The sequence below is a fragment of the Ctenocephalides felis genome, unplaced genomic scaffold (genome assembly GCF_003426905.1).
Source record: "Ctenocephalides felis isolate EL2017-DRISC unplaced genomic scaffold, ASM342690v1 CF-g0.4_SCAFFOLD_03573, whole genome shotgun sequence".
In the NCBI taxonomy this organism is placed as follows: Eukaryota; Metazoa; Arthropoda; class Insecta; order Siphonaptera; family Pulicidae; genus Ctenocephalides; species Ctenocephalides felis.
The window spans coordinates 16,174,713-16,197,473 of record NW_020539727.1 but is presented as its reverse complement, the minus strand read 5'-3'; the positions used below and the strand labels follow the sequence as shown (position 1 = coordinate 16,197,473).

Below are 22,761 nucleotides of genomic sequence, written 5' to 3'. Positions count from 1 at the left end.
GTCGCACAGAATTATTTGCAAATGCGTTTAGACCTTGACTATACCGGAGCACTTTTTAAATTTTGTGTAAATTACGAGCAACTATTTTTTTGAAATTGAATTTGAAATGAAATGACAATTGTTAGTGTTCTGGAGATAAATTGATTTATGATTCACATTTGATTTGCCCAGATATAACAAGATAGCAAAAATAATGAAAGCTACTGTATGTGTTAATATATTTGAAAAAGTTTAAAATTTCTCAAATATTTCATTACCGTACGGAAAGTACCAGCAATTTGCCTTGAGGCACGATGCCATGCACCACTAGTTTATTATTAATTATTCACCTGTTTCAAAGATGTTTCACCAGGATAGTCCACGTAGATGATCGGGACATGTCTCAAGAACCTGCAAAATAAAAGTATAGTTGTACCACGTCCTGGATGTGAATTTTGTATTTTAAGTTATTTTACCTGTGAGTTAAAGGTTTTCGTCCAGGATCCGTCGGAGGATTACAAGCTCCTACAAACTGAATACGTTCCAGAGCAACCCAGGCCTGATCTGAAGCCCTGAAGAAACCACGATGTTCCACAAGTTGTCGCAAGAACGAAATAACACGTTGTGTGCCGTAACGATCCATATCTGGTAAATTGATTTCGTCGCAGAACAGGACCAGCCATTTACCCAACTAATATAAATGATCCAGTAATAAATATCAACAGCTGCACAATAACAATGTACACCTAAGTCTGTTTTTACACGGTCTTTTTGTACACGGTTTTGATATAACACGGTTTGAAAATTGAATATTTTTAATTTTTTTACACGATTTTATTCCATTTAGCACAATTTGAAATTTTATGTACCTAAATTTTTTTTGTCAAATTAAATTTTTGCAAAGTATGTTCATATCACAAAAAAGTTTATGAAAGAAAAAAGTCTGAAACCATCGATAGTATCGATAGTTTGCGAACACTAGCTTAAAGATTTAAGTGAATTCCCCTTTAGCGCTTACAAACAATTTTTACTGGTCAAAGCAAATGTGAATAGCACTAATTTAATTCTTGTTCTTAAAAATTCTCGTTTTTCACCAATTTTAATAGGTTTTAGAGATTAGGAACAAATCACCTATTTTTGTATAAGATCAATGTCTTTTTTTACACGTTTTTTTTTACACGGCTTCTTCTGGAACCAATCTCCGTGTAAAAACAGACTTACGTGTATTATGATTTGAGATCTATTACCTGTACTGGAGCAAGGACAACACCGTTCGGTGTTTTCCTATATTCACAATAGTGATCAAATGTTTTCAGGAGCAACTCTGGTGTGGTTGCAGAAGAGAAGTTCAAGCCAACGACTTCCATATCAGGAAGAGCTCGTAAGGCTGAGAATAGTGTCATGGTTTTACCAGATCCTGGAGGACCGCAAAGGACTGCAATAAAAAACAAGTTGTGAGATAAATTGTGTCAAAGTTTTGAATGCAGGGTGTATAAATTTACCTAAAGGTTTGTGTTCGGCAAGCCATGTGTATAATAAGGACTCATGACGTACAGTATCTAGTGTTGGAACAACAATATCAGGAGAGGCGACTTTATGGGTTTCGACTTCAATAACTGGTACTTTGTTGGACCATGGTACCCAATCACCGGATAGATTTACCTAAACAATTGAAAAAAAAAATTAAGAAAATTAAGATTTTGAAGTAAAACTTCTTTAGGCGCGACTAGGGTGTAAATCCGTACCAATGCAACGGAAATGCGACACAGCAGATAAGATAGAATAAGATAAGAGTCGAGTGCCAATGATTCGTTATTCGTTTTCGATGAAATCATTTTTATACGGGTCGATTGGGATTAGTCGTCGTGTATGTGAATAAAGATCTGTCGTATGCGTACCGGCGTCAACGTTGTATGCGTACCGATATCAACAAGGAAATCGGCATTGATAAATAAACATTTTAAAGTTACATCATAGTACAAATCTTGATTTAATAAAAAATGCCTGAATCAGAAGAATATTTTACTCTATTCCTTGAAAATATTGATTAATAATATTAATGATTAGTAATTTTATTGATTAGAAATTATTTCTATATTATATTAGTTTCTATAAATCTTTAAAGTTATTAAAATGGAAAATATTTTTATTACAGCTGTTCAAAGAATGTGATTATATCGCCACCGAAAAAATAAAAAAAATATAAGCAGCAATGAATGTATGTTAATTTCAAATATATGAAGTTCTTCAAACGAAATTACATGATGAGTGAACTTGCGAAAACAATATTTGTTTAGGCGTTGTTTAACATAATCCATTGTGTGAATGAATATTATAGAATTTATTTGATTAACAAATTACTTCATTTCTCTAATGAAGGTCCAAGTCCTAAATGCTAACTACAATGACAAACCGATCATGTCATATTGGAAGTATGACTTTAACATTATTGCTTTTAAATATTATACGCATTTTTAATGCTATTATAATTATATAATTTATAATTTATCATTATATACATGTGTATAATGGTCGACACTAATAAATGTGTGCATTACGCGTGTTACCATTATATTACTAATAATTATTATTCAAAATTGTTATATGATGTATTTGTTTTTACTTAAATGCCACCTTGTACAGTAGCAAATAACTTTTACTTCAATCGCGTGTGAACCTTACGCGCACTCTTTTTTTTATATTTGGAGTATTATTTTACCTCGTAATCGATGATCGGTGCATTTCCAGCAGCAGGCAATTGAATAGTAGTAACACTGCGCAAGAAATCTCCCAAATCTGATCGCACCTTCAACTTGGCATCACCAGAGAACGACCACAGTAACGAGTAGACCAGAGCTTTGGGAATATATTGTTCCATTTGTTCAGAAGTCACTGGGAATTCTGGATGTTGCTGATTGTAGATCAAAACATTCCTGTGGGGAAAGTAAATTGTAGTAATGACTAAGGGACCGATTCTGCCTCACAATTGACAAATGTTATGGCAAGGCTATGTTATGTCCAACTTGCATACATTAAGCTACTGAATCATGCTGAATATTGTCAAAATGTCAAGTATTTGCTGTGTAATGAGACGTTCTACATCTAAACCGTAACGACACTCGTATGTTATGAAGCTGGATCAAAAAGACCCTGTTATCTGAGTTTTTTTTTGACATTTGTGCGATTTCTAATTTAGGTTTTCTATCTGACAACCTGTTACAATAACGTTCTATATATACACGCTTATGTTAAGTTAGTATAATCATGTATAAAATTTGTAAAAAGGCAAAAAATAAAAGGCTTATTTATTTATTTCTTTTATCTGACAACCTGAGGAAAACGCCAGACTGCACAGCAACCACATGGCTTTTGTCAATATTTAGTATGTTAGTTCTTCATAACATAGCCTTGCCATAACATTGGTCTGTTATGCGCCAGAATCGATCCCTAAATTGATATTAATAAATAGGTGGTAGATGATTATTACCTGGCTGCTTGGTTTAACATGGAGAACAAGGAGCTTAAAGCTCTCAATCTGGTGAAGTCCATAATGTGTTCCTGTTTCATTGCATATTCAAGACAACGTACAACGAGACCATCAGCAGCAAAGTACGATTGCAGAATTGCGGCAATTTCACCCTGGGTCTAAAATAAAAATCGTAAAATAATAGAAAACATCACGAAATGAAGAACTGATGAAATTTAAGACGACAGGCCTAGCGGGTTTGGAAATCCACTAAAAAAATTAGAAAACTAGTTGGTTTGGTATTTAGCCTTGAGGCAAGTTACATGAACTTCCCGATATGTGTAAATAATCGACTTAATCAAAAAAAAATGTGTAAATAATATACTTCATCAATTCTACTTCAAAAAAAACGATAATAATTTTAGCAAACTTTGACGAATTTGTAAAATTAAACTACTTGTCGTAAGGCCGTAATATTACAGTAAGTTCTATAAGACAATGATGTATATCGCCAAAAAAGTTCCACGAAAATCGGCTTAAATTTTTTTTCAACAGTTAATTACAAGAAAACGGCTCGGTAGATTTTCACCTAAAATTAATCAGTACCATTCCCAACTAATATCTTTCGAACAGTTTTTAATTTTTTAAAATCGGTTCGGTAGGATGAGCTTAAATGTGGACGCAAAGTTTAACACTTTTTTTTCGAATTACAAAGAAACGGCTTGTCAGATCGTTGCACAAAACTGACAAACGATAACTGAAAACTAAAATCGGTTCAGGCGTTTTTGAGAAAACGTCGATCAAAAGTCTAATTTTGACAAATGCCAAAAAGACCATACTGACTTTTGCAAACTTTGACGAATTTTTAAAGCTAAACCAATTGTCGTAGGGCCGTAATATTTTAGTATAATCTAGAAGACTATGGTATCTATCGTCAAAAAAATAATCATAAAAATCGTCGAAATTTTTTTTTTAAAACTTTATTACAAGAAAACGGCCCGGCCGATCTCTACCAAAAACCAATCAGCACGATTCCCAACCAATATCTTTCGAGCGGTTTTTGAGTTTTCAAAATCGATTCAGAATTGCGGGCTAAAACGTAGACGAAAAATTTTTCACTTTTCTGCCATTTATAAAGAAACGGCTTGGCCGATCGTCGCACAAAACTGACAAACAATAGTTCCCTTCGAGATACATCGAATGGCTTTTAAATTTTTGAAATCGACCCAGCCGTTTTCGAGAAAACGTCGATTTACGGCAAAAAATCTGTTCACATACCCACACACACACACACACACACACACACACACACACATACTTTTTCCAAATGTGGTCTCATTCGATTCAGAATGGCTTGAAACGTCGAGAAAACATAAAATTAGCGAATCGGATTTTTTGATGAAAACATAAACTTCTCCTTCGGGAAGTTAAAAAGCGACTGCTATGTAAAGAAAATTCAAAATTTTCAAAATATTTTAAAGTATAAAAAAAATCTAATTTTTCAAAAAGGTCAATATTTTCCAAAAAATGTAATAATCGCAAAAATCTATTTTTCAAAGTTCTAAAAAAATTTAATATTTTTTAAATATTTTGATTTTTGGTACGGAAAATTCCAGCAATTCGCCTTGTTTTAAATTGATCCATGTAATAATTTATTTTACCTGTAAGGCCACACTAAGTCCTTCATCCTTGGAATCGCTGGATCCAGTAGCGGCTTGTGCAGCAATATGTTTCGTTGCAAAATTATCATCCTCAAGATCCTCCAGTGGCGTGCTCCTCAAACGAGTCAAATAATTTTCAAAGATCATCTCCGTGGACAGGACATCTTCTGAGAACCATACCATACCGCAACGTGATACAGTTGCCAAAGTTGCGTACTTCAAATCTTGCACCTGGGAAAAAATAATAAACATGCTATATAATAAATACGAGATTATAAGACATATGACTGTATATTATTTTACCTCAAACATGACGCGAACGTTTGGTGGAAGCGACAATCTTTCTCCATTAGGCAAAGTTAGTAATTTATTGTCATCCAGGACTGAATTCAAATTTTCTACCCATTCGGGATCGACGTCACCATCGAAGATTATCCATTGGCGTTTGTTGATTTCTCCACGAACATTGTCTATTATTTTCCTATTAACCAAAAATGGATAACAAATCTTATATATATAAGAATGAATCGCAAAATGTGTTGGTAAGCGCATAACTCAACAACGCCCGAACCAATTTGGCCAATTCTTTTTTTAAATGTTCGTTGATGTCCAGGGATGGTTATTACGGTAAGAAAAAATCGAATAATTGTCGGAAAAAACCTAAAAACAGCACTTTTCTTTTTCTCATACAAACATTTTCTAACTAAAACGTAGAATCAATTTGAGCTTTATTGCTATTATATAAAGTCCATATTAAATTAAACGATTATTCCAATTTTGATAAATCTTTCTGAAGTTTGTTAAGGAAATTTTCTAGGATGTATGTGATTATAAAGTTCTGGGATGTATGTGCAATATTGTGGAAATAAATGGAAAAAATTGCAATAAACTACATGTCATTGTTTGCATTAAAAATAAAAGAAAACTATCATCTGCCAAAAATTTCAATTTACTTATGAACCTACTAGACAATATTAGAATATGTATAATAAATTTATGATCATGAATAAGAAAAATGAAATGTCTACATTATTATTGCCGAAAAGCAGCTGAGATGTGCCAGAAATTAAAATAATATAAAATCAGTATATGTATGGCAGATTGAATGATACACATATGAACAGGATATGACAAATTGATTCACTTAAAATATGAAATTAAGTATAAATAAGGGCCGGTCCTACCTTGAATGCGATGCATGCGAAAAATACGAGCGCACGCCTTAGGGGGCGCCAACACAAGATTCGGATATTAAATTTTCAATAGAATTTTTTTTCAATATAATTTCATTATAATTTCTTTGCATCTTTTACTAATCTTTCCACAATAGTTTTAAAATTCGTAAAAATTTCACTTCATAACAGCAAATGGGAAAGTAAAGATGAATACATACAATTCGGCCCTCACGATATCGATTAGGAGAAGTTTAAGATGCAATTTTAGATATCTTAAATAATTAAAAATTAAATTAATGAAGTACCAGTGTTATGTTATGGTTATGGATATGTTATACTGTTTAAAAGACTTCAATTTCCAATATAGTGTGCAATATAGTCCCCAATAGCGTGGGAATTGAGACTCATCATTTTATTTAAAGCAGTTCTACATTTAACATCGCTCATGTTATAAATGTATATGCATTTTTGCGTGAAGAGTAATTTAAAAAACAATAATTATTATTTTTAGGTAAACGGTAAATATTAGTATAGAATATTAAAAAATTGTAGACATGGGTACAGGACAACGTCTGTTGGGTCATCTAGTATATAATAAATATTTAATATATATTTTCCCATTATCAATTGTCTCTTACCTGAGTATATGTGTGAACAGACCATCAGTCCACTCACGAGTGTTTGGATCCAAAACACCATACAGAGCTTCTTTGGAAATAGCTTTGGGATCAATAACATGAGCAACACCTTCGACACCTTCGAATCTTTCAAGGGCTTTGAGAAGGACTTTCCAAGCACAACTTTTACCAGAACCGCTTGGACCGACCATCATCAAGCCGTGGTTGAGGTTGCTGATTTGGTACAATTGAAGAACCTAGGAAAAAAATATAATTGATACATACCTCAAGAATATTTCTCAATAAATAGTACACGCTTAAATTAATTGATCCTAATCATGAATCTACTACATTTGATTAATTATTTGTAAGTACCTTTTCGACCCAAGTTTCTCCAACAAATTCCTTAAGCAGCGTGTTAAGTATTACATAATTATTAAACATATTAACCAAGGTTCAAAGCCAAAAATATTTTAAAAATATGAAGTTTTATTACCTTTTCCATCCAAGCGCCTCCTTGTTCATCACCTTCACCACAGACGAGATGCTCTTCAGCACAGACTTTGCGGATTTCGTCCTTCAAACCTAAAAATAAATTTAAAAGAACCTTTCACAAGTGTCCAGTTAATTGTGGTACAAATATTATTCATAAAAGAAAATATTAAAATTGCACTTTTGAAAGACTTTGTAGCAAGCAGCCTTATTTTTATGAACCTTTTAATAGTATTATCAATAGATCAGACGACAATCTTTTACAAGATTCTGTTTTCCTACAATTTTTAAAACAACTAGCTGTAAGTGGAATTCTGTCTTGAGGCAATTATGGCATCGTGCCTTAAGGCAAATTGCTGGAACTTCCCGTACCGTAACGAAATGTTTGAGGAATACTGAATGTTTTCAAATAGATTATTATAAATATTGTAACATTGTCTAATATTTATGAGAATTATATAAACTGAATTGCAGAGTTGAAATTATTTGTAAAGTATATTAGAACTATAATCAGAATTAAAAATAAAATCTGAAATATTTCCGATATACAAAAAACTAAAAAAAAAAAAAAAATTGAAACAAAATTTTTTTTTCCAAAATCAATTATTTTGTTAAGACAAGCAGAAAGTTTTTTGAATCATTCAAATCGGACGCTTAGTTCTCTCAAAAACTGCCATTTTTTACATATTTAGCTCCGTATCTTCGAAATGGCTGCGCCTGCATTTGCCTAAAACTAATAAGCACTTCTCCCAATCATTACTAATTGAATGTTTTTTAGATCATTCAAATCGGATACTCCGTTCTCTCAAAAATTCGATTTCTATTTTCTGCACTCTTTGCTCCGTATCTCCGAAACGGCTGGACCTGCCTTTGCCAAAAACTAATCAGCTCTTTTCCCTATCAATAGGAATCGAATGTTTTTTGAACCATTCAAATCGGTTGATCCGTGCGCCCTAAAACGTGACTGGAAATTTGTATCCATACATACATACACACACCCACATACACACATACACACACACACACATCCATTTTTTCTGAGGTATGCCAAAACGTTCAGAAACCTTCAAAACGTCGAGAAATGTTAAAATTTTCAATTCCGATTTTCGGCCCATTACAATAACTTACCCTACGGGAAGTTAAAAATTCACTTTTTACTTTTGGTTTTCTATGTCTATTTATTTTCAATATTACTATTTTTGTTTTTATTAATACAAATTATTAAGTATTCATAACCAACTAAATGTCGGCTAAAATAAGTTTCTAATATAAATCAGTTTTTCTCAAGACCTAACCTCTCTGACAACGAGAAGAAGATTTTTTTCTATTTTGTTCATAATATATTCTCAAAAGCAAATATTTCTAATAACCGCAATTTAAAAATTGTTTTTTAAAAGAAGTTAACAAAACTGTATAAAAAAATTTATTTTTTGTGATGTACTATTCAATCTTAAATTAATAAACAATAAATTCCTTTTGTCTACAATTATTTGTAGTTTGAAAATTAATCACAGAATTATTTCTTAAATAAAATTAGTCTTTGTATAAATTTTTCTACAAATTCAACACACTTCCCATACAAGTGTCAAGAAAAATGAATTCGGGGTGTCTATAGAAATATTTCAAATGTATTCTTATATACGAGTATATATAAATATATCAAATTTCTTATATCTTGTGCAAAATTATAAATTTAGCAAAAAAAAAAAGGCTTCGGGGGGTCTATGCAAGTATTTTAATGCAGTCTATATTTTTATTTATAAAAATGAATTCAGGGTGCCTATAAAAATGTTTTAAGTGTGTTCTTATATATAAATATATCAAATTTTTTTATATCTTGTGTAAAATGATGAATTTAGTTAAGAAAAATGGATTCAAGAGGATTATAACAGTATTTTAGTACAATCCACTTTTTTATACTTATAAAAATATACTCAGGGTGCCTATAAAAATGATTTTAATATATTCTAATATATAAATATATAAAATTTCTTGTATATTGTGAAAAAAGATAAATTTAGTAAAGGCAAAAGGCTTCGAAGGGGTCTTTGAAAGTACTTTAATGCAGTCTATATTTTTATACTTATAAAAATGAATTAAGGGTGCCTGTAGAAATGTTTTAAATGTATTCCTATATATAATGATACCAAATTTTCGAGAAGTCTTTGCAAGTATTTTAATGCATTTTAATATTTTTTTTACTTATAGAAATGAATCCAGAGTGCCTATGAAAAGGTTTTAAATGCATTCTTATATATAAGTACATCAAATTTTTTAAATCTTGTGAAAAATGATTAATTTAGCAAAGAAAAAAGGCTTCGGGGGGTCTATGAAAGTATTTTAATGCAGTCCATATTTTTATTTTTGTAAAAATAAATTCAGGGCGCCTATAAAAATGTTTTAAATGTATTGTTATATATAAATATATCATTTTTTTTATATCTTGTATAAAATGATGAATTTAACAAAGAAAAAGGCTTCAAGGGATCTTTGCAAGTGTTTTTATACTGTCTATATTTTTATAATTAGATAAGTGTAAAGAAAAATGAATTTGAAGGATATCTTTGAAATTATTATTTCCTGACCTGTCATTTCAGCCCTGGTGTATCCGACATTCGGGAACACATCGTTCAACAAAGAGAACAAAAGTGGAATGTCCTCTGCAACAAGTTTGGGAACCATTGTTTCACAAACCGATTGAATCAGAATTTCTTGTTCTGGTAAATTTTCAGCAATGGAAGCTTCATCGATGTTGGTTTCACCACGTTGTACCATATTATCCTAATAATAAATATTGGTTAGTGGTAATTTAGGTTATGATTGTGTAATGGATGTAAAAAGTACCTTAATTCTCATTATTCTATCACGTTTAACATTTCCAGCAGATACTAGCACACTCTTCAAAGCTCTCAGACCGAAATCGTAATGCGATTGGTTCGACAATTGTTCGTCACATAACCTAAAAATTTAATTATAATTAGATATGATCCAGAGATAAAGATGTATATCCTTTCCACTTACTTGAAGAATGGTACAATTTTGCAAGCAAGTCTTTCAGCAGTACGGAACCCTTGACTGAACAGCATGACTTCAGCAATCAACTGTCTGTCCGGAGATGTCATAGCCAAGGAACGGAACAACTTCTTAAGATTGTCTGGTAAATTGGATCTGCCTGCATAGCCCGGATTCATGGTGATGAAGATGGCCATGTCTGTTGAAACTCGCACTTGTTTGCCGACTAACTCCACGGTAATAGCTAAAGGTAAAGGATAAACAAATAGATCAATAAATATTTGCCAGATCCATAATAGCTCAATGTTATGGCAAGACCATATTAATGAAGAACTTGCCATACTAAATTTTGCAAAAGCCATGAGGTTGCTGTGCAGTCAGGCGTTTTACGCAGGTTGTCAGATGGAAAACCTAACCTAAATACTGCACAAATGTCAAAAAAACAATGTTGGATAACAGGTCTTTCTGACCCTGCTTCATAACATACGAGTGACGTTGCAGTTTATGTGTAAAACTGCCTGAATGCATAGCAAATACATGACAATTTGACAGTATTCAGTATGATTCAGTGGAAGTCAGAGTGTAACATGGCCTTGCCATAATATTTTTCTATTATGTATACCGCTTTCTTTGTTGGAGTCAGCTTGGGATTTCAGCGCTTCCTGAATAGTCTGGACTTGCTGTGACACCGCAGACAACATTCTTTCCTCAAGACGATTGAATTCATCAAAACAACCCCATGCACCCACCTACAAACAAATCAATAGTCACAAAATTTTGTAAACCAAAACAAAACAATGTCCCATAATTTTAGTACTCACTTGGCACAAACCGATGAAGATTCTTCCCATGGCTTGGAAATCAAATGTTTCGTCACAATTGAAAACCAGAACAAAACGCCCAAGTTGGTTACCTAAAGCTTTAACTGATTCAGTTTTACCAGTACCAGCAGGACCTAAAAAAAATATTAAAACGCATTAGTAAACTCTGATAGATGCTGTTCAATGTTGGTTGTTGAATATAAAAATCATTTTACCGAATGGTGAACCACCCAAACGTGATTCCAAAGCTTGAGTCATCGTCAAGTAACATCTATCAGTCAACGGAGTCTGAACCAACCTGTCCTGGACACCCAAGTACTCGAAACCGTAGAAGAATTTAGCATTTGCCATATGGATCGTTAGTTGTTTCAAAACCTACATCAAAAAAATAATTTATACTACTGCAATCAATATATCAATCATCATCATCTACCTCTGTTTGTCGTGGATCGAAATAGAACCTCATTTCTGATAACCAGTCAAAGGATTTGGAGCTCTTCACATTGTTTCCGATCAGTCTTCTGGTTACAGTACGTTTGTGGACAAATTCGTTAATCTAAAGGAAAAAAAATGAAAATTAGATACCAAGATTTGTAAATTGGGTAAAAAGTGTTTAAAAATTTACCAAGTGTTCCAATTTTCGTCTGCGCAAAGCTGGTTGTTCCTGCAGTACAGAATCAGCCAGGACATTTAAAGTGCCTTCAACAGTAGATAGAACTCGTTCTAAATGTCCACTTCCTGGAAATAAAATCAATTACATTATATTAATATATTATTTTATCAAATCTAAATGTGTATTTTATGATTATACCTTGTCCACCATCAGCTTGCTGAAGAGCAGCCTCAACATCCTCTGACCACAAGATCTGTGCTGCCAAAACTACGATTTGAGCCTAAAATAAACACAACACATGTATCCAATTTTTAAAATAGCTGCAATAAATTTTTATCAAATTTTACCTGATATTTATCACACCATTCCATGTATTTCTGTGGATCGATAGCTGCACCTTTGAATTGCTTGATGTCCTGCACAGCTTGTGTTAAATAAGAAGCCAGAGTCACTCTCATCTCTTTTTCAACTAATGTCAGCCATTCGTTGATTTTGGGATGATCGACAGTGGATACAGGATTTAGGAATTTTACCTAAAATGTAATTGAATTACAATCATCTGATGAACTGAGAAAAAATAAATAGCGTACCTCTTCTCCTTCTCTGGATGCTATTCCAAGTATGATATTGTTTTCCTCATTCAACAAAATTGCAGCAACACCAGCAAACATTTTTTTAAAGTGCTTTTGCAACCTTGCAATGTTCTTGCTGTTGCCGATGATTTCCAATAAATCTTCATCACCAACAAAGTAAAATCTGCACAAAAACAGAGATGTAAATAACCAAAATATAATAAAAACAGTATACACCTAAGTCTGTTTTTACACGGTAGATTGGTTCCAGAAGAAGCCGTGTAAAAAAAGACATTGATCTTATACAAAAATGGGTGATTTGTTCCTAATCTTTAAAACCTATTAAAATTAGTGAAAAACAAGAATTTTTAAGAACAAGTATTCATGTTTATTTTATTAAATCAAATATATAATGCTTATTTTCACAAGCATAGTAATTAATGATAAAAAAGATATGCACTCTAATCTTAAAAGTAGTATAATAATATAATAATATTAATAATAATAATTGTTTGTACGCGCTAAAGGGGAATTCACTTAAATCGCAAACTATCGGTACTATACTATCGATGGTTTCAGACTTTTTTCTTTCATAAATACTTTTTTGTGATATCAACATATTTCGCAAAAATTAAATTTGAAAAAAAAAATTAAGTACATAACATTTCAAATCGTGCTAAATGGAATAAAATCGTGTAAAAAAATTAAAAATATTCAATTTTCAAACCGTGTTATATCAAAACCGTGTACAAAAAGACCGTGTAAAAACAGACTTAGGTGTATATTATTACCTGGGGAAGGAATTTCGTTCGCGTTCCAAATATTCTCCAAGAGCTTTCTGAATTTTGCCCAAAAGATCAGCTAATCTTTCCAATGATCTTTGTACACCAGGAATGTTCAATACGTCCATAACCATTGGGGACTTGGTTACTTTCTTCATCAGTCCCAGGAACTCAGAACTAAAAGTAATAAATATTATTGGATACAACGTATTTAAAATTTAAGGATCTTCTACAAATTTATTTATTTATAACAAATGTATTCTGAGTGGATAATACATATTAATTTAGAAATATAAACAAACAACACTCTTTTTTGCACTATTTTATTAAATAATAATTTTCACAAACGTTTCGAGACTAGGTTTGTCTCATCATCAGTGTGTTATAATTTAAAATTTAAAATATGGAAATCTAAATTAGCATTTTGTGTTATCCATTACAAATCGCTCGATACACTCTGTGTAATTAGTGCAAAAAAGTGTGTTGTTTGTTCATTATTTATTTATTTATTTATTTATTTATACCTGATACTTTGGAATCTGGACGTTTCAACAGGCAGCAAAGTTTTAATATCAGCTGAACCAGAGAAAATGCCTTCTAAATAAACCCATCGCCTTTGGACATCAATCCAGACATCAAAGAGTGCATTTATACGGTTCAGTTTTTCTTCCCAGGTTAGGGCTTCTTCTTCAAACACCTGAGAAAAAAATAAATGCATAATCCTGAATAGGAAAAGAAATGTTTAAAGATTTTATCTATGGGTGATTCCTTTACCTTGTAGTATGGTGAAAGTTTCATGGCAGCAACAGAGTTTATGTGTTCCTTAACTTTGTTGAACAAATCGTCCCAACCACGTATAATTTTGCACTTGTTCTGATAATTTATCAAATCCAATTCATAGTTTTGCCAAGACTCTCGAACCTAAAGGAAAAAATAAATCAAAATAATAGTCATAGAGGATCTTATTTAAAAAATGACAAAATATAGTTTGTATAGATTATTTTACTAACTTGTTTCAAGAACTCTTCTAAAGCCATTTCACCCTGAGCAACCAGGATAACATCCTTAACAATTGACTCGTTCTTGAGCAAGTTGACATCCCATACTTGGCCGAGTGTTAGATCACTTAAAATCCAGCTGACTCGGAGTTGTTTTGTCAATTGCTTCCAGTGACGTTCTTTCAAAGCATCGGATTTCAATTCAACAATCATGATGTTCACCTAAGAGAAAAGAATTGAATCGTGATTAATAATTGAGAAAAAATTTACTAGGTGTAGAAGATATTTTATCATAAGGCAAGTTGCATGAACTTTCTGATATGTGCAAATGTTGCCTTAGGAATCAATAAAATAATTTAAGTGGTTTATAAGTATACTGGGATAATGCAGCGCCTTATAAGAGCCAGAAGTGATTTACTTTTTAAGAAAAAAATGCAGAAAAATACAAGTCAATAATATTTTTAGAAAGTTGACATTTCCGGGCATCCCAAAACATTTTCAGACAGCCCGGATCGTCTCCAGACAGTCCAAAACGTTACCAGTCCAGAGAACCTCCAGACAGTCCAGAGAATCTCCAGCCAGTCCAGAGAATCTCCAGCCAGTCCAGAGAATCTCCAGACAGTCCAGAGAATCTCCAGACAGTCCAGAGAATCTCCAGACAGTCCAGAGAATCTCCAGACAGTCCAGAGAATCTCCAGACAGTCCAGAGAATCTCCAGACAGTCCAGAGAATCTCCAGACAGTCCAGAGAATCTCCAGACAGTCCAGAGAATCTCCAGCCAGTCCAGAGAATCTCCAGCCAGTCCAGAGAATCTCCAGCCAGTCCAGAGAATCTCCAGCCAGTCCAGAAAATCTCCAGCCAGTCCAGAAAATCTCCAGCCAGTCCAGAGAATCTCCAGCCAGTCCAGAAAATCTCCAGCCAGTCCAGAAAATCTCCAGCCAGTCCAGAAAATCTCCAGCCAGTCCAGAAAATCTCCAGCCAGTCCAGAAAATCTCCAGCCAGTCCAGAAAATCTCCAGCCAGTCCAGAAAATCTCCAGCCAGTCCAGAAAATCTCCAGCCAGTCCAGAAAATCTCCAGCCAGTCCAGAAAATCTCCAGCCAGTCCAGAAAATCTCCAGCCAGTCCAGAAAATCTCCAGCCAGTCCAGAAAATCTCCAGCCAGTCCAGAAAATCTCCAGCCAGTCCAGAAAATCTCCAGCCAGTCCAGAAAATCTCCAGCCAGTCCAGAGAATCTCCAGACAGTCCAGAGAATCTCCAGACAGTCCAGAGAATCTCCAGACAGTCCAGAGAATCTCCAGCCAGTCCAGAGAATCTCCAGCCAGTCCAGAGAATCTCCAGCCAGTCCAGAGAATCTCCAGACAGTCCAGAGAATCTCCAGACAGTCCAGAGAATCTCCAGACAGTCCAGAGAATCTCCAGCCAGTCCAGAGAATCTCCAGCCAGTCCAGAGAATCTCCAGCCAGTCCAGAAAATCTCCAGCCAGTCCAGAAAATCTCCAGCCAGTCCAGAAAATCTCCAGCCAGTCCAGAAAATCTCCAGCCAGTCCAGAGAATCTCCAGCCAGTCCAGAGAATCTCCAGCCAGTCCAGAGAATCTCCAGCCAGTCCAGAGAATCTCCAGCCAGTCCAGAAAATCTCCAGCCAGTCCAGAAAATCTCCAGCCAGTCCAGAAAATCTCCAGCCAGTCCAGAAAATCTCCAGCCAGTCCAGAAAATCTCCAGCCAGTCCAGAAAATCTCCAGCCAGTCCAGAAAATCTCCAGCCAGTCCAGAGAATCTCCAGCCAGTCCAGAGAATCTCCAGCCAGTCCAGAGAATCTCCAGACAATCCAGAAAATCTCCAGACAGCCCAGAAAATCTCCAGACAGTCCAGAAAATCTCCAGCCAGTCCAGAAAATCTCCAGACAGTCCAGAAAATCTCCAGACAGTCCAGAAAATCTCCAGACAGTCCAGAGAATCTCCAGACAGTCCAGAAAATCTCCAGGCGGTCCAGAAAATCTCCAGGCGGTCCAGAAAATCTCCAGGCGGTCCAGAAAATCTCCAGGCAATCCAGAAAATCTCCAGGCAATCCAGAAAATCTCCAGACAGTGCAAAAACGTTATGAGACAGTCCAAAACATTTTCAGACTTTTTCACTCAACTCAACACTTTCAGACAATCTACAACAGTTTCAGATAATCTACAACATATCCAGACAAAACATTTTCAACTCAACTCTTTCAGAAAATCTACAACAATTTCACTCAATTTACAACATATCCTAAAACATTTTCAGACAATTTAAGAAGTTCCACATCAATAATATACAGTTGTTACCCTTACCTTTATGTAACTCTGCAACAATTTCTTAACATACTCGTAACTCTCATACATCCTGAGCCTGGCAGGCAATTCCTTGAGCTGCGACATCATACCATCCAAAGTTTGACGCAACTTTCTAGGTTGAACCGATAACCATGGTTTTTCCCGCGTTTCATCAATCAGTGTCCAGACTCTGGACAACTCTGACCAAACTCCGCGCAGATCTTGTAATTCTTCAAGAACCACCGACATTCGCTCGGAACTATTATTGGGCGCCGCTGGTAAAGAATAAATTATAATATAATTATAGTTAAAAACGCAAAACAAAAGTGTTTTTTATCCATTTTACCGCTTTCTTGTAATTCCAAAGCCTCTTTAGCTTTAGCCACATTGTCTCGTTCCTCCTTCAACCTGGAGAATTTGCTTTCGAACATTTGCAATTGCTGCAGAGCATCTTCAGGTTTAGTTTTGCCCTGAGTAGGTTTATTTTTGTCCCAATCAATCAGGAAATCATTTGTTCTGGTTTCGACGGCTTTGTCTTCTGCTACGATCTTTTGCTGTAAACTGGCAACCTGAAAAAAATAGATTGTAAAAAACAGAAACCTGTTATAAAAAATCACGGTTAATTAAGGTGAGTTTAAGTCAAAACCGGGACGGCAATTTTTAGGTATGCTAATTCGGGACAGTGGGTATAATAACATTAAATTCAACTGTTAATTTTCGAAAAACCGAGACAATTCGGAATAAAAGGAAACTGAAAAATTACATAACATTTATTTGGAACTGAGGATTTATTTTGATTCCTCACAGAAAAACCAACGTTTTCTGAATAATGGCATTCAATTAGTGAGTAAAATGTGGTAGTAGATTGGATAGATTATCTACACTCTAAACAAAAACTGTCCCAATTATTCACAAAGTTTGAGCAAAATTCTATGTTAGCCAATATAAATATTAATAAATCGGTCAATTTCCTACCTGGGTTTGTATAGCAGAATCTTTCCTCTTCATAATCTCATTAAATGCTGACCACTCTCCTTCAATATTATCGACATGAAGCCATGATGTAGGAAATTGGAAGCTATCAAAAAATAAACAACATATAAAATCACCAGCATCATAGTTAAGCAAATTTTTGTGATGAATAAATTATTTATTTACCGTTGTCTTTCAAGGATCCTTTGGGCTTCCCTATAAACTTCAACTTGTTTATCCCATTGCAACATTTCTCTTTTCAAAGACTGGACATATGTTATAAAACTGACAGCATCTGAAGTACTTGCAGCTTCTGAAAAGAGAAATAAATAACAAATGTTATAGAAAATTACATTATTAAAACTAGTGGTGTATAGCATAGTGCCTTAAGGCAAATTGCTGTAACTTCCCCTACTATAATGAGAAATTTTAAACGTTTTCAAATATATTATTACAAATACTGTAACTTTCATTATTTTTACTATCTTGTTATATCTGAGCAAATCAAATGTAAATCATAAATAAATCAATTTCAATCAATCAATCGATTACAATTCAATTCCAATTCAATTCCAATTCAATCAATCTCCAGAACATTAACAATCATCATTTTATTTCCAATTCAATTTAAAAAAAATAGTTGCCTAATTTACACAAAATTGAAAAAGTGCTCCTGTATAGTCACAGTCTAAACGCATTTGCAAATAATTCTGTGTGACATTTTCACTTATTACATTTACACTTGGACGATTACAATAACTTACCCTGCGAGAAGTTAAAAAGTGGATTAAACTGGGTGTAAGTGGCTATTTTGACCTGGCTTCTTAGATCATTTTATTCAAATTTAATGCATTCGATATTATTTGAATTAAATATTTAACCAATTCATTTATTTGAATTTTTCATATTTTATAGATAAATACTGGTTCCATAGTTCTTCCATCCTCATATTATATTTACTCCCCATAGGGGATAAGTTAATATAATATAGTAATCGCAAAAAAATCGAAAATATTTTTAACTACCCGTAGCGCAAGTTATAGTAATCGCAAAAAAATCGAAAATGAAAATTTTTATATATCTTTACGTTTCAAAGGTTTCTGAACATTTTGGCATACCTTAGAAAAAATGGATGTATGTGTGTGTGTGTGTGTGTGTGTGTGTGTGTATGTGTGTGTGTATGTGTGTGTGTATGTGTGTGTGTGTATGTGTGTGTGTATGTATGTACGTGTGTGTATGTATGTGCGGATACAAATTTTCGTCGACGATTTCGGGAACACGGATCAACCGATTTGAATAATTCAAAAAACATTCGATTCGTATTGATAAGGAGACGTGCTGATTAGTTTTTGGCAGAGGCAGGTCTAGCCGTTCCGAAGATACGGGGCAAAAAGTGCCGAAAACGGTAACTCAGTTTTTAAGAGAACGGAGCGTCCGATTTGAATAATTCAAAAAACGTTTTACTTGTATTGACAAGATGAAGAATCGATAAAATTTTCATAAAGGTAGGTCTAGCGGTTTCGGAGATATGGAGGCAAAAGTAAAAAAATGAGCCATTTGGCGGTCAAAAATGATCATTAGACATATGCACATCAAATTATCAGATATTTTATAGAGATTTTAACAATAAGTATGAATTTTGTTTACATTCCTATGGGTTCCGTACCAATGTTTACCCGTTAGACAGCGACGCGGCGCTTACGCGCTTTATATTTTGTCTCTATGCAGTTAAAGCAGTACGATTGCTTTGAAAAAAAGTTCAGATCTTCCACAATATGTGAAAATAAAGAAAAATTTTTTTTTCAAAAAAAAAACAAAAAAAAAATTAAAAAAAAATTTTTTTTAAAAAAAAATTTTTTTTCAAAAAAAAGTAATTTTTTGTCCAAATTATAGTTTCTCAAAAATCTTATTTTTTCAAAGTAATTTTTTTTTTCAAAAATGTTAATCGTTTTTAAAAAAAAAAATAATTTTTGGTACGGGAAGTTCCAGCAATTTGCCTTAAGGCACGATGCCTTAATTGCCTTAAGACAGAATTCCACTTACAGCTAGTTTTTTATAATTTTAATTTGTTTGTATTTGCATTTTGTTAGATATATCTTCTCTAAAACAGCCACGCACCACTATTACTTTGGAAAAATTCAAAGTAATTTACATTTTCAGAAAAATTCAAAGTATAAAAAAGTTTAGAAATATAAAAAAAAAATGTAATTTTCCAAAAAGTCAAATTTGTACAAAAATTTCAAGATACTCAAAAGTCTATTTTTTTCCAAAGTTTTCAAAAAATTTTAAAGGCTTTTAAAAAAAATATTTTTCCCGCAATTTTCTCTAAGACATGATGCCATGCACCACTAGTTAATTTAAATCAATTGATATTCCCAAGTATCAATTATAAAATAATTACCTATAGATTGCTGCTCCAACTCGTAGCGCGACTTCGAAACTTGTGTATGGAAAGTAGCCATCTCGTTACCCAGAAGCGACCCAAATTTACCCAAAACTTCCTTATGCCAAGAATCATATTTGAGTGTAACTTTGGCCTGCACTTTAGCATAATCGATGACAATTGGTCCATATTCGCGTCTTGTATCTGAAGTGTCGAATGTTGTACGGGATTTCCTAATAATAATAAAAAAAAGTAATATTTATAGAAATTACAGTATTTGGTATAGCGTATATAGTTGTTTGATGGATACTTACTTGATGTCATTAAGGCACTTAATCCACAAATTAATATCTTCACCAAGTCTGCCATATAAAGTATCAGCTTGAAGGTCCCATAAACTTTGATAACGCAACCATTCATCAACATAAAGACGAACCTGGAAAAAATAAATATAGTTTATAATATAGAAAGGTAACTAGTGGTGTATGGCATCGTGCCTTCTGGAACTTCCCGTACCGTATTTAAAAATATTGGTACGGAACCTAAAAAAAATTTACACAAAATGTGTACACATAATTAAAATCTCTATAAAATATCTGATAATTTGATGTACATATGTCCAATAAACATTTTTGACCGCCAAATGACATTTTTTTAACTTATTTTTATTGAGAGTCCATAACAGGGTGGACCTGCCTTCCCAAAAATTTAATCAATTTTTCATCTTGTCAATGCAAGTAAAATGTTTTTTGAATTATTAAAATCGGACGCTCCGTTCTCTTGAAAACGGAGATACCGTTTTTGGCACTTTTTGCCCCGTATCTTCGGAACGGCTAGACCTGCCTTCGCCAAAAACTAATCAGCACGTCTTCTTATCAATACGAATCGCATGTTTTATGAATCATTCAAATCGGTTGATCCGTGTTCCCGAAATCGTCGACGAAAATTTATATCCGCACACACACAGCAGTTTTAGAATGAAGGATCTTATCGCATATTTCTCAGAATTATATAAACTGAATTGCGAAGTTAGTTATTTATTTGAAGTATATAAGTGATTTTTATAACTTTAGCTACAACTAAAATTAAAATCCGAATTATTTTTTAATATTCAATTTTTTTTTGAAAATTAAATAAAAAATTGAAATAAACGAACATTTTTTCCCCAAAAGCAAGCGTTTCGTCAACACAAGCAGATTTTTTTTTTAAACTGCCATTTTTGCACATTCAGTTCAGTATCTCCAAAACGGCTAGACCTGCCTTTACCAAAATCTAACCACCACTACTCCCCATGATTACGAATCGAATGCTTTTTTAACCAATCAAATAAGAATCCGTACGCCCGAAATCGTCGCCAAAAAATTGTTACCACACATACACACACACACATCCATTTTTTCTGAAGGATGCCAAAATGTTCAGAAACCACTGAAACGTGAAGATATGCAAAAATTTTCATTTTCGATTTACGGCCCATTACTATAACTTATACGGAAAGTAAAAAATTTGGATGTGCAAATTTTCAAAAATGTCCAAAGCAAAATGAAAATATTTTAAAAAAATTTAGTGACAATCGACTTCAAAATTTGAATGCTATAGCATCCACGTCATTCTGGATGACGATGAAAATAAATACAATAGAATTGGTTGTATAAGATTAAATTCAGAATAATTGACTTCTGAATTGGAATGCTATAGCATCCACGTGATTCTGAATCACAATGAAAATGAACGCTATAGCGTTGGAAGTACAAGATTATATTAAGAATAATTAACTTCAAGATTTGAATGCTATAGCATCCACGTCATTTTGGATCACAACGAAAATGGAAATATTTCATGTTTTACAATTTACCTCTTTAATTTTGCTTTCTATGGCAGCGTAAGCATTATCGAGTTGCTCTGAGCCTTGTGGTAATTTTGTTAACAAATTTCTGTAAGTTTGCAGTACTGGTTTGTCCACGCCCACTTGATATCTAGAAATTGGAAAAAAAATACAATAAATTAATTAAATCGTTGCAGGAGGTATACTTGTTATTCTTTTATCCACCTGGAGCTTTGTAGACGAGTTTGTGAAGTAACAATTGCCTGCCATGCAAACAATTGCTGTGTGATCTGGAAACGAGCTTCTTCTATCGATGGGAACAGATACATTTGTTGATTCGTAATTCTGATTTCATGTACGGCCATTTGGATCTGGAAAAAAAATAATAATGTCATCTACAATATTATTTATATTTATATTATGGATACAGGATTAAATTTAGTAATTATAGAAAATAAATTATTTTAATTGAATTAGTTACAGTAAAATAGAACTATAAAACAATATTAAGCCTAACATTTGTATTATCTAATACAATAACTTGAAGAACTAGCTGTAAGTGGAATTCTGTCTTGAGGCAATTATGGCATCGTGCCTTAAGGCAAATTGCTGGAACTTCCCGTACCGTAAAGAAATGTTCGAGGAATACTGAATGTTTTCAAATAGATTATTATTATAAACTGAATTGCAAAGTTGAAATTATTTGTAAAGTATATTAGAACTGTAGTCGGAATCAAGAATAAAATCTGAATTATTTTCGATATACAAAAAGTTAAAAAAAAGAAAAAAAGTTGGAACAAAATTTTTTTTCCAAAATTAATTATTTTGTTAAGACAAGCAGAAAGTTCTTTGAATCATCTAAATCGGACGCTTAGTTCTCTCAAAAACTGCCATTTTTTACATATTTAGGATAAACACTTCTCCCAATCATTACTAATTGAATGTTTCTTACATCATTCAAATCGGATACTCCGTTCTCTCAAAAAGTCGATTTCTATTTTATGCACTCTTTGCTCCGTATCTCCGAAACGGCTGGACATGCCTTTGCCAAAAACTAATCAGCTCTTTTCCCTATCAATAGGAATCGAATATTTTT

The 22,761-nt window shown here is 33.3% G+C and overlaps 1 protein-coding gene across 10 annotated transcripts in view; it reads right to left on the bottom strand.

Moving 5' to 3' along the window:
• The window catches only part of LOC113389344 (dynein heavy chain, cytoplasmic), a 125,191-nt gene that overhangs the window by 88,795 nt on the left and 13,635 nt on the right, over positions 1 to 22,761 (bottom strand). For 4 of the 10 annotated variants that reach the window (XM_026626398.1, XM_026626393.1, XM_026626397.1 and 1 more), the window contains 34 exons: positions 21,891 to 22,036; positions 21,696 to 21,816; positions 20,155 to 20,276; positions 19,859 to 20,073; positions 17,644 to 17,770; positions 17,461 to 17,563; positions 16,832 to 17,054; positions 16,504 to 16,760; positions 14,201 to 14,410; positions 13,965 to 14,111; positions 13,715 to 13,887; positions 13,200 to 13,367; positions 12,427 to 12,592; positions 12,184 to 12,369; positions 12,035 to 12,116; positions 11,849 to 11,961; positions 11,657 to 11,779; positions 11,439 to 11,598; positions 11,224 to 11,357; positions 11,028 to 11,151; positions 10,412 to 10,646; positions 10,235 to 10,349; positions 9,976 to 10,171; positions 7,395 to 7,483; positions 7,274 to 7,303; positions 6,920 to 7,155; positions 5,410 to 5,587; positions 5,107 to 5,337; positions 3,467 to 3,624; positions 2,699 to 2,912; positions 1,482 to 1,641; positions 1,227 to 1,414; positions 456 to 670; positions 330 to 390 (listed from right to left, as the gene is read on the bottom strand). In XM_026626398.1, coding sequence (XP_026482183.1) covers positions 330 to 390; positions 456 to 670; positions 1,227 to 1,414; positions 1,482 to 1,641; positions 2,699 to 2,912; positions 3,467 to 3,624; positions 5,107 to 5,337; positions 5,410 to 5,587; positions 6,920 to 7,155; positions 7,274 to 7,303; positions 7,395 to 7,483; positions 9,976 to 10,171; positions 10,235 to 10,349; positions 10,412 to 10,646; positions 11,028 to 11,151; positions 11,224 to 11,357; positions 11,439 to 11,598; positions 11,657 to 11,779; positions 11,849 to 11,961; positions 12,035 to 12,116; positions 12,184 to 12,369; positions 12,427 to 12,592; positions 13,200 to 13,367; positions 13,715 to 13,887; positions 13,965 to 14,111; positions 14,201 to 14,410; positions 16,504 to 16,760; positions 16,832 to 17,054; positions 17,461 to 17,563; positions 17,644 to 17,770; positions 19,859 to 20,073; positions 20,155 to 20,276; positions 21,696 to 21,816; positions 21,891 to 22,036 — 5,406 coding nt within the window. Of the gene's footprint in view, positions 1 to 329; positions 391 to 455; positions 671 to 1,226; positions 1,415 to 1,481; positions 1,642 to 2,698; positions 2,913 to 3,466; positions 3,625 to 5,106; positions 5,338 to 5,409; positions 5,588 to 6,919; positions 7,156 to 7,273; positions 7,304 to 7,394; positions 7,484 to 9,975; positions 10,172 to 10,234; positions 10,350 to 10,411; positions 10,647 to 11,024; positions 11,152 to 11,223; positions 11,358 to 11,438; positions 11,599 to 11,656; positions 11,780 to 11,848; positions 11,962 to 12,034; positions 12,117 to 12,183; positions 12,370 to 12,426; positions 12,593 to 13,199; positions 13,368 to 13,714; positions 13,888 to 13,964; positions 14,112 to 14,200; positions 14,411 to 16,503; positions 16,761 to 16,831; positions 17,055 to 17,460; positions 17,564 to 17,643; positions 17,771 to 19,858; positions 20,074 to 20,154; positions 20,277 to 21,695; positions 21,817 to 21,890; positions 22,037 to 22,761 lie in introns of all 10 variants that reach the window. The other 6 variants (XM_026626396.1, XM_026626391.1, XM_026626394.1 and 3 more) reach the window with 2 other exon arrangements.